Source organism: Primulina huaijiensis, unplaced genomic scaffold (genome assembly GCF_012295235.1).
Source record: "Primulina huaijiensis isolate GDHJ02 unplaced genomic scaffold, ASM1229523v2 scaffold24871, whole genome shotgun sequence".
In the NCBI taxonomy this organism is placed as follows: Eukaryota; Viridiplantae; Streptophyta; class Magnoliopsida; order Lamiales; family Gesneriaceae; genus Primulina; species Primulina huaijiensis.
Window position 1 is genome coordinate 668880 of NW_027356090.1, and position 11273 is coordinate 680152.

An 11273-nucleotide genomic window follows, 5' to 3' on the forward strand; every position below is an offset into this window, starting at 1 on the left:
TTTTTAAAAAAAATTCAGCTAAAAAATCTTTCAAATAATTACCAGTAATAAAATTATTTTTTTGAAATTACTAAATACCTTTTCGAAATTAGTTAATTTTAAAAGTTTTTTGCAAATACTATAATTTTTAATCGGGTTAATCTCAAGTTCAACGTGTCAAATATTTAAAAAATTGATTTTGAATATTAAAATTTAAAAAATATAAATATCTGACTCGATTCAATATAATTAGACATTATATATAAAAGGATAATTACATATACTGAATATATATATCGTTCAAGTTTAAATTTGTTTACCTCAGAAAATAAATATTCATTGTTTATTATTAATTTATTCAACGTCAAATATTGACCAATCCTCGAATTTCTACAAGGATTTCGATGAAATTGAAGGAATCATGCTTTTTAAATCCCACAAATTTGGAGGGTTTTAATTGCATTGCATGCATGCAGAGGCATTGTGTCCACATCCTTTACTTTCCTCTTCTCTCTTCTTTGAATCTCCATGGAAAACTTGAAGAAGGTAAGCCATGCGTGGGTAAACCAAGTTAATGATCATGAAAATTCTTGTAAAATAAGATTTCTGTTCATTATCTGAGATGGGTTTTCTATTCGACCATCATCATTCAAGAGGAAATTTTACAGTTTGTCCCGGGGATTTTGACTCATGGAAGCTTTATTTCATGTGAAATTTGCTCGAAATACGTATAACATGACTTAACAAAAATTATCTACCTTTTCACAAACTCGAAAAAGAAGACATTTCAAGAAATAGTATCGATAATCTCGTTTGTCTTTCATTGCAGAAGAATTGGAATTCTGTTCCTCAATTTGGAGCATGGGAACACGAGGCTGGGGCTGGAACCAATTACTCTATGATTTTTTCGCAAGCTCGAGCTAATAGGAAGGAACAGAAAAACAACTTTACACGCCATAGCCTTGGGAATGAAAGGGAACTTCTGAAAAAAACAAATCGGGAGGATGAATACGGTGTGGTAAGACCATGTTTCTTGGCTTAACTCTTCCTTTAATAATCGAACTTGTGCAGCTAAACTTCCCATAAGAACGTTTCTCAAATAAATTCAAAAAAAAATAAATAAAGCGTTTTCTGATGTTTTGATCCTTGGCCAAAATCATGCATTATGGCTTCTAATACTTGATACAGATTGATATGCAGAAGAAGAGAAAGAAGATGTGGAGATGCCTCAGCTGTTGTATAAGGTTTTGAATTCAATTCAGTATATTGAGCCCTGCGTGTATGTTCAAAACTTGAAACAAGTTGTTTCGGTTTAGTAGATTGCATAAATGCATCGTAAACAAACATAGATGTTTCTCTGTTATGTTATATAAATTCAAGATTCAAGCCTAAAAAGCAAAAAACTACTCTCCATCAGATGGAAGGCTTTTTCAAACTTAAAAACTACTCCACAGATATTTGTGAAGCCCATAGGGGATTATATAGCATTGCCTATACTTTGAGAGTCCGACGTTGACTCCAGATCCCAATGAACAGTTTTTGCTCAACTATGAGAACTTGATTCAACACCTTAAACCAGCCTATAAGGTGAATACAAACCATATTTACGCTAACTGATGGCAGTCCTTTATTTTGGAAACAGTACCAATGCATCCATTTACATGGTCTAAAATATCCAAAATCAGAAAACTGTATGTACATTCTGAACAAAGGGATGAACAGTGCTAATCACATTGTGTCTGTGAAAGTGGGATTTCTTGAAACATTTTGGTATCAACAGATGCAAAATCTTGCTCGAATTTTCCAAGAACTCCAACCAGAAGCTCAGCTTGTTTGAATAGATCTTTTTACTGGAGCTTTTAGGGACGATAAATAGTCCAAGTCTGCCTTCTCAATTCCATCAAAAAGATAGTTATAAGGTGGCATTTCTATGTACTTGCCAGAACCTGGAAAAACTTTTAGCTCTTCGTTTTCCCAGACAATTTTACCTCCAGCAATGGTTACCTCAATTTTTCCCTGTTAAAGAAAGGAAGTAAATAACTCATCAAGAAAATTTAACCTGGTCGTTGGGAAGGAACAATTCACGCTACTGTACTGTAGTAGAACCTATTTAGCACTGTGAAGCATGATCCACTTTACTTTAGTATATTGACAGGGGTACTCGTCCTATGTTGTTCACTGGAAACAGCATGGAAACGAATATTGAAATTGGTACAAGCATTAGGGATGAGAGATATACCTTCCCTTTTCTTCCCTCATAAACATTTGTATCGGATCGAGAGTGGTGAGTAGCTGAAGTTATTTCGAAGCTTGAATTTGGGTTTAATATAATTATATCTGCGTCTGATCCGACTAGTATTGCACCTTTTCTCGGATAAATGTTGAATATTCTTGCACTTGAAAGAGCACAACATAAAATGGAATTGATATTTTAAATTTATAAAGATATTCAAAATCCTTGAAATGACAGATTTCGCAAACATACCACTCAGTGCTCGTCAACCGAACAAAATCGGAGGAAGATATTTTCCCAGACACCTAAAAATAAAATTAAAATAAAGAAATAAAAGGATCACCAATGTCTAAGAAGGAAGAATGTTACAGGTTAACACTCACTCGCAGGATGATAATAAATAACGTACCACCATTGTATCCCAAACTATATGCATTCTCTCCTCAAGACCTGCAAGATAAATATCACACTAAAGAATCGTGTGAAAAAATTAACCCTTTTAGATTTTACATAGGAACTCTGAAACGAAATTATACCATTGACGCCATTTGGGATTTTTCGAAAATCATCAATTCCAAGTGCTTTCTGTCTCGAGTTGAAGGTGCAGTGATCTGTCCCAACTAGCTGCAACAGGTTAAGTACACTAAATAAAAAAATCAATCATTATAACAATACAAGATAAATACTTGAACCTAGTCAAAATTCTATATCGCAGGTTATATTTCCAGTATACCCATGGATATTAATTTCTAAAATCTTACGACATTTGCAGAAACAAATTTCCTACAATATTGATTCTGATGGTTTGCCATCTTCTCTAATTACATCCAAGGTCAACTTTATTATGAATAGAGTAATAACCTGAAGAATTCCTGTCGACAGAGCTGCCTGAAGAGCCTTACCATGTCCTGGAGCTCTTATAGGCGGACTCATGACAAACCTAAAACACAGAAATATCGTGTAATGATATCATTAAGAAAGCAAAGAGGATATATCGAAATTTGATGTGAGACAGAAAAAATCTTGCTTTGCTGCTGTCTTGAAGTCTGAATCCCAAAGTACAGAATCATCCAGGACCAGCCCTGAAACTACCGGTTCCCCAATGACCTTCTGACCTGAAATCAAATAGACTAAGATATTGCAATTCTTTAATTCATTTAAGCATATTTTAAGATTTTAGATATAAGGATGTGAAGACTCTAGAGGATCTTGAAATATGACAGAAAAATCCTTGTTTGACAATTAATCCATAAGATCCCCTGTGAAAACAAATGAATGTTTATTCTCAAGAACTGCTAACCGGATTTTCGAGCTTTAGCTATTTCTTCCATTGCATCAATGCTCATGACATGAACAACATACAGGGGTGTGTTCACAAAACCAGCCAAACGAATAGCACGGCCGGTCGCCTCACCCTCAAGCTGCATGAAATTTAATTAGCTAACAGAAGAAAATACAAAGGAAAGCGAAAATATAAGCATCATCAAGTGTCAGCCACAAGTCTATACAACAATTTTTAACTACTTGATCGATGAAGGTTACTTTCACCTTTCCCTTTTTCATAATAGGTGATGAGGAAATGAAAAAGGTAATTGTGTGCTAACCACTAACTCGGCATCTTTAGGCTATTCAGATCAGCTATTAAATCCTGACAATCAAACTAGATGGATCTAAATGTAATAGAAAGTTTACAACTTATATTTCAAGTGACAAGATGTTGTAAACTGGGACAGAAAGTTTAAGAATAAATCAGGTCAGCAAAGGCACATAATCTCAATATTTCCATTTTTAGAAGACTGAGTGAAGTTACCATCGGTGGCCTTGAAAGAGCATGACCTTCGGGACCTGTAATGCCGAGTTCAAGCATTCTTTTTTGTCCTTCAAACACAGCATCTCCATTCTCTGCGTGAACCATGGCCAAGGCACCAAGAGATTTACATTTTTTGAATCCCTCAAGCAGAAGCTCATCGTTGATCATAAGTGAACCCTTATAGGCCATGAAAAATTTAAAAGAATTTATGCCTACAGAGCCAGATAAAATTAGTAAGAAGTCAGTCATCCATAATAATCATCGAAGAAAATAAAAGTTTCTCCAGAGTGAAACAAATAAACCTGGAAGGGTACATGCCTTTGTCTTTAACAATGAGTTCCATTTCCCTTGACACAGAATTGTCCCATTTCGTGATTGCCATGTGGAAACCATAATCCATGCAGGATCTTTCTGCCTTTTTGACATAAGCATCAAAGCCTGCTAATAAGCTACCATTCACAGGAATAACAAAATCAATATGCATCGTAGTTCCACCAGCTAATGCAGCGGCTTGTCCACTGAAATAGTCGTCAATTGTTTCGGTGCCCATAAACTCCATAGCCAAGTGAGTGTGGGGATCAATTCCTCCTGTCATTATCAGAAGATAAAGATTAAATAAACAAAAAAGCTGGTAGACTAGGGACTTCTATGGAATTTGGTATTCGGTAATAAGGTTTTATATTCCATTTGACAAGTTATATGCTGAAATCACTTCTTACCATCATTCAAGGATAACAACAATCAGTCATTCTCGGCACCTAAAGTTCGTAATTTATAGGAAATGCATGCAACTGTGAGATAATCAACATGTTAACTATAAAAGGCATTAAAATACATGAGATATCACTACAGAAAAAAAAAAAGGAAAGAAAAGAAAAGATAAAATTTTACCTGGCATGACATATTTCCCAGTTGCGTCAATAATCTTAACACCATCTCCAACCTATAGAACCAGTTATCGGTATAGATTCATTTGCAAAACACAGTGCTAAAACAGCATAAAACACAAAGTATGCCTGCATATTTTCAGGTTCCATTGTCAATATTTTCGTTGTGGTGCACATAATAATGAATTTTCATTTAAAGTGGGATGACGTATACACCATAATCTAAGATCACTGCCATAAGTAGTACGCAATAAAATTAGAAATGGGTTTTCACTTCACTTATCAACTACTCTATGTACATTTCTCAGTAAACATCATTAACCAACAAAAGGCTAAAAACAAGAATACCTTAATATTAGATTGTACGGCAACAATAATCCCATCTTCGACATACACGTCAGCAACCTCTTGATGGTGAGCATTCACAACTGTTCCTCCCGTGATCAAAATCTTCGAAGAATACGGCGAATCAACCCCACATGTCGATTCACCATACCCAATCCCGGCATCACAATACTGCACGTAAATTGTACCACAAAAGAAATGGAAACCATAGACAAACACCAAAATTCAACTCAAGATTGTTGATACTTTTTCACGATTTTCAAAGAAACAGACACGAATGGGGGAAATACCCATTTTTGTCGACCTTTTCACTGTTCAGTCCATCGTGTTTCTTGTGTACGAAAATAGTCCTTGTAATGGACAAATATATCCGCAACTTTATGTTCCGTTATTCGGCCAAAGATGTATTCGGGTTAATTTTCCAAAGATTATAAACTATTTTAGTACACAACGGAGAAGAGGGACTGAACGAGAAAGGCCTGAATAGTGAACAACAGGGGCAAAGGTGAGCGTTTTCCCAACAAGAATGAAAGAGCATCTTCATCGAAGCCCGTACTGTGATTTACAATCCAGAATTGATCGGATACGAAAATCTCAAAAGTCAAAACACAATAAATGGCGCATGATATCAATATACTAAACATCAATAATCCACCATTTCAGTACGTACCTGATTGGATTGGGCGAAGGGCAATATTATTATGATCACTGTAACCAAGAGAGGAGTGAAAAGAAGAGATTTACAATGAATTTTTTGAGTTGTCAAACTGGAATCCATCTTTGGGTCGCTGGAGAATTACGGCTTGTTTTACGTCTGTTGGGATTTTATAGGAAACAAATTGGCGATACCGAGTTCTGACTGAATCTCTGCGTTGACTATATCCGGCGATCTCCGTTTGGAATCTTTAACTTATTTCATTTTTATTACATGAATATGATTTTTGTATAAACGAGTGAAATGTTTTTTTTAATGAATGTATTTCATTAAAAAAAAGGTAAAAAAGAGTATATAGTACAAATACACTCGACATCTCGGAGATAATCGTATGAACAATAAAACCTCGACACCTACAAATCAAGATACACAAAATAAATCAGTGGCACTCGGTAGACATATGTATGTGTGAATCTGAATCTTTCTTATGAGCACTTCGACCCTCCGCTTTTCATCTTCAAAGAGTACTCTATTACGCATGTTCCACACATGATAAATCTTCACAGCAAGGGCCATGACTCTCGTTCTGGTAGCCGTAGAATTTCTTCTATACGTTTCATGAAAAGCTTTGAAGATGGACGGCGACGTACCCATAATCTTCTTCATGTTTGACCAATTTCGAATCTCATCCCAAATCAGTTTCGTTATTCTCTTTTTGCCACTATGAGATGATGATTACATTGCATATTGATACTTTTTTACCATAGGTTAATTGGTACATGTTAGTCGATCTAACCTCATTTTTTTAAAAAAATAACTTTAATTTTGATTTAACTTTTAAATTAGTTATATTTATATATCTTATATTTTGTATTTGTGCGGAAACCAACAATAATATTAATTGAAAAAAAGTCTTGAGTTACAATTCTATTAAATCGAATAACCAATTTTCTATTAAGTCATTCTACAAACGAAGATAACACAATAGTCTCACGAGCTCGAAGATCTGTCACTCTATTTGTCTTTCCTCTCAATGTGTCGAAGGAAAATGAAAGTGAAAGATTCCACAAGAACTTGAATTTCTAGCGCTAGAATACCACTTGGTCTCGAGTCCTCATCCGATGCATTGATGGCCTCAATTGCATAAGCAAAGTATGAGAATATACATATACCTGTAAAATTAGGTCGCAAACAAAAATTCATATCATATCTAATAATAATTAACTCTGTTCTTTTCAATGATTATGGGTATCTAATGCACGCTTAAGCACCCCGAAATGAGCCTTGAGAACTCAAACCACTACCCCAAATACTAAACATGTTTTCATGCCGGTCAAATCTCGCATCAACATTTTCAAAGTTGCAACACAGAGGCACCGATTTTCTTAACTTGTAAAACTGACAAATGCACCAAGTAAATTTATGAAAATCACAATATATAATTCATCAAGTTTCCATTTGATTAACCTCGAAAAAGTGCATGAAAGTCCTTCAGGGGCGACCTGAGAACACACAAGTCAGTCGATCGATGAAACATGACGAACATTCTGTGTCTCATATTAGTAGATAAAATACGACGGCCACTTGTGTGATCTCATGACACCCCTGTTGGCCTCCTCCACTTGAATTTCTTGAATTCATTAGCCAAAATTTGGTGCAATTATAATTTGAATTTCTCGCGATTAAATAGAACATGAGACTTTTCAGTGTACTGCGTCTTGGTACTTTTGCGTATTATATGTATTACAGGATTTGATTGATTGTACTTCGGGAAGTACGCGGCTTTCGTACTCGTTTCAACTACTTGTACTCCCCATAATCCAATCATGGACTGGACTTCTTAGCGGGATTTTGGAAGCCCGTGGACCTATCACCAATGAAGGCCAATCGAAGTCTCGAGCCCATTGGATGAAAATTTTAAAAAAATAAAATAAAATTTGATCAAATAATTTTATTTTTTTAAAGAATAAACGAATAGGTTCAAAGGGTAGAAAATTCGAAGTCCGTATTTTTCTTTTACATGAATTATGTCACAGCCATCTCATCTTTTATTTTATATAAGGAACCTGCGTTTAGATGAAATTATAATTTGATATATTATTTTATTGTAAATAAACAATAAACCTATCATTAAAATTCATCTTTTCATGTATATCATTAAAGTATTCATGTCTTCCTCAGTTAGTAATCTGACAAAGCGATGATCGATGGATTGTATCGGGCTACCGTCTGTCTCGTTATCCGGCATCCTCCACGGAGGAATAAAACCAATTTTATTTCAACACACAAATGTACAAGATCACAGTACGTCAATAAATCTGAGAGTTCTTTCTTTCAGAATAAGAGTTGAATGAAAATATATTCTCTCTTGGCTTGCCTACACTCGTGTATTGCTTATTGATTTCAGAGAGTTGAATGAATGTCCTTTTCCTGGAATTCCAATCCACTTATATGTGCACATACTGCCTTTAGTTCCCGATCAGTTATTGAGCTGGCCAACCGCTCCTCAACTGTCTTCTAACTTCCAGTAGCTGCACACACACTTTCAAACCACCTCTCTTGTGTTTTGACGGCACACGCACCCATCAAGTTCATCCCCAAACGCCACGGAAGAAAGCGAGTCCCCAGTTGATATCTCTGCCTGTTAGCGAAATTGATAATGACAAAATTGTAGAAAAAAGATCATAAAACAAATTATTAAACGGAATAAATATATTGAGCATCATATATGTAAGAACAAAACAAAATCGAGGTCTGCAGCAAATACATTCTTCTTGAAACATATTTCGTTCTCTCCATTGTGTTCTTCGAGTATTTAATCGGACGACTGTTTCCTAGGATATGACAGGCAGATCTGTAATGATGTTGTACAAATCACCACACTGGCGAACAAAATAGCACATGAACTTTATCGGCGAAAAACGCAGAACTGAGAGCAAGCAGAAGGCACAAAGAAAGAATGAGGGAGAAAGTGAATGTCTGTGGTGCGTTTTCAAGCTTGACACATCTTGTATTTATATAAGCCCATAACATCCATATGAAATATCAAATCAGGCCGACATTCGACGCACCTTGTCTTGAAAACTCTATAATATTTTTGCTCTTTTCAAACTTGACACAGCCTCTTCTCATTCCATGAATGTCTTGCTAGACTCGAACTCCAAACCGACAAAATTCGAGTTGATAAAATCGCTCTTGTACTCTTGTTTTTTCTTCCGTGATTAACCGGGGCCCTGCAGTATAAGTATGTCATACTCTCACGATCATGCGGGTTCGGGCTGGTCACAAGAATTTTTGCGAAAATCAAAATCCTCGAAATTTCCACAAATAGAACTAAATATTTTTACAAAATTGTGTAGAACATATATTTAATATAAAATATAAAATCTTTTATCTCGAAATTTATCTTGAACTCGAGCTTGAAATGAAATATGTTTAAACTAACTCGACTCGGTTCAAACATTTGCTTGATCGAGTTCGATAATAAATTCTGGATCAATTGAACTGGTCTCAAATTCACACTTTTAGTCTAGCCAAACTCAAGTCAAATTTTATTTTAGTTTTCCTGGTCCAAGCCAAAATAATCTTATATTTCGAGACAAGCTGAAAGATTAATTGAGACCAAATTCAAACTTTTGCATCCTTGTGCTTGTCTTGGTCATTCAGACCGCATTATAGGAAACTGCCATGTACCCTAACTGATTGTTCAGATTGGGAATCAAATCTAGTTTGAGTTCAATTTCTTTCTAGAAGCTCGGAAAATTAACTAATATACTTAATATTTGTGAGTGACTCTAAATCATCATACAGTAAAGCTTTTATAAATTAATAATTTTGAGATCATGCAATTTTAATAATTTAGATAAATATTAATTAATCAATAAATTAATAATTTATTAATTTAAAAATTATAAATTTATTTAGACAGACACAGTCACAGACACGAGATGCCCAAATACGCTTTCAGACTACATCTGTAGAATATTATTCAAATTTTTTTTAGCAATTGTGTTAGACTTTAATTAGGATGGGAGAATTAGACTACCTGAGTACTTCAGACTTACGCAACACTCTGCAAACTACGTTAGTAAGGTATATCGAAATGAAAAGCCATGTGCGATAGTTTCGCCCGATAAAGTGTTGGTATAAAAAATCAAACATCTGACTATTCACTAAAAACTCACGTAGTCTACTCAGTCAGTCATAAGTTTTGATTTCTTTACATTTTGATTTACTTCATTATATTTGTTTGATTTGTGTTATGACTATAATGTATAGGTACAGACAATTTGTCCTTGTCTTGTAAGCATATATATCTTCGAAATTGAAATCTGTGTCATATTGGTGGAATAATGGTAGCCTAAACCAAGATTACACGGAAGAAATATATATTAATGAGTTTTAATGGAATTCATTTAGGTTATTCAATGAAATATATGTGGGGAAAAATCCATAAACCACAAAATCTGTCATGTTAAATTTTTAAGAATTTGACTGAAAATTTAAGCGAAATCGTACCTGAAGTCATAATCTCGAATTCTTTAGAATGTGTCTTGATCTTCATATTTACGTGCTTTTTTCTTTGAGATAATTCTTTAGTCTTTTTTTCTGAACTATTTTCTTAATGGGAAAGATAATAAATAACATGATTACGTGTGATCAAAAGACCATGACCCATATATAGATAATTTTTATCATTATCTTCTAGTATTTTTATTTTAGCTCGTCATAAAAAATAAAAATTCCGCTTATATATCTATACATTAAATGCTCATAACATATTAGATACATTAAAACTCAATAACCGAAAACATTAATTGATCACTTTATTTTGGGATTAACTTAATAGATAACTCAGAACACATAATTATTCATATATAAAGTCATATTATAAATAAAATGGATCAAACAATATATATCTATATAAATATAAAGTGGAATTTCAAGTATACTAATTTTTATATAAAGTATAATTATGTTGAAGTATATATTTTTTTTTAAAATCAAATATTGTAATGGAGTTTTGACGAGGTGTATTTTGAGGAAATTTTTTTTAACAATCTTTAGAAAAAACAAATAGTTACTCGGACGATCTAATTATCGATAATATAATAATGTAAACTTGAGGGCTATTTCAAAACTTACAAGATATCATGTTAATTTTTTATTATTAAATACTAAAAATTCCCGTATACATTTCTACACGCTAACTCGCTTAGCTTTCCACCTATACTTCCCCATTAATCGGTCAGATGATTAAATTAATTAATACTTTGTTCATTGATGAAACGAAATAGACTTCAAACTCTATGAGGTGGATAGATGGGACGATTCGGGTCTAAATGAATCAAATAATTAAATTTG

The 11273-nt window shown here is 34.0% G+C and overlaps 2 protein-coding genes and 1 long non-coding RNA gene across 5 annotated transcripts; 1 reads left to right on the forward strand and 2 right to left on the reverse strand.

The window, feature by feature from the left end:
- The first annotated feature begins 355 nt into the window (after nucleotides 1–355).
- LOC140967272 (uncharacterized) lies at nucleotides 356–1886 on the forward strand. The gene is made up of 3 exons (XM_073427703.1): nucleotides 356–525; nucleotides 809–997; nucleotides 1168–1886. The coding sequence occupies exons 1-3, from the start codon at nucleotides 508–510 to the stop codon at nucleotides 1228–1230; spliced, it is 270 nt and encodes an 89-aa protein (XP_073283804.1). The 5' UTR covers nucleotides 356–507; the 3' UTR covers nucleotides 1231–1886.
- On the reverse strand, nucleotides 1492–6174 carry LOC140967271 (dihydropyrimidinase). 3 transcript variants are annotated; one of them, XM_073427700.1, is made up of 13 exons: nucleotides 5925–6173; nucleotides 5258–5425; nucleotides 4914–4965; nucleotides 4341–4610; nucleotides 4023–4234; nucleotides 3513–3633; nucleotides 3240–3327; nucleotides 3074–3152; nucleotides 2749–2836; nucleotides 2622–2662; nucleotides 2465–2517; nucleotides 2219–2375; nucleotides 1492–1995 (listed from the first exon to the last, which is right to left on the reverse strand). In XM_073427700.1, exons 1-13 carry the CDS (start codon nucleotides 6030–6032, stop codon nucleotides 1804–1806), a joined length of 1629 nt encoding a protein of 542 aa, XP_073283801.1. In that variant the 5' UTR covers nucleotides 6033–6173; the 3' UTR covers nucleotides 1492–1803. The 3 variants fall into 3 exon arrangements, with proteins under 3 accessions (XP_073283801.1, XP_073283803.1, XP_073283802.1); XM_073427702.1 differs by having other exon boundaries at nucleotides 4914–5038; nucleotides 5258–6145; XM_073427701.1 differs by lacking the exons at nucleotides 2622–2662; nucleotides 2749–2836 and having other exon boundaries at nucleotides 5925–6174.
- A 616-nt stretch (nucleotides 6175–6790) lies between these two features.
- On the reverse strand, nucleotides 6791–7859 carry LOC140967330 (uncharacterized). Its single transcript, XR_012173567.1, has 2 exons — nucleotides 7321–7859; nucleotides 6791–7081 (listed from the first exon to the last, which is right to left on the reverse strand). It is a non-coding gene; the product is annotated as an uncharacterized lncRNA (long non-coding RNA).
- Between the last annotated feature and the right edge of the window lie 3414 nt (nucleotides 7860–11273).

Excerpts from the sequence above, each read along its gene's own strand:
- LOC140967272 (XM_073427703.1), top strand. Across the intron at positions 998-1,167 it reads GGGAGGATGAATACGGTGTG|ATTGATATGCAGAAGAAGAG; the intron begins GTAAGACCATGT and ends TACTTGATACAG.
- LOC140967271 (XM_073427700.1), bottom strand. The coding sequence starts at position 6,032 with ATGGATTCCAGTTTGACAACTCAAAAAATTCATTGTAAATCTCTTCTT. Across the intron at positions 2,376-2,464 it reads CGGTTGACGAGCACTGAGTG|TGCAAGAATATTCAACATTT; the intron begins GTATGTTTGCGA and ends TGCTCTTTCAAG. Across the intron at positions 1,996-2,218 it reads ATGAGGGAAGAAAAGGGAAG|GGAAAAATTGAGGTAACCAT; the intron begins GTATATCTCTCA and ends TTTCTTTAACAG.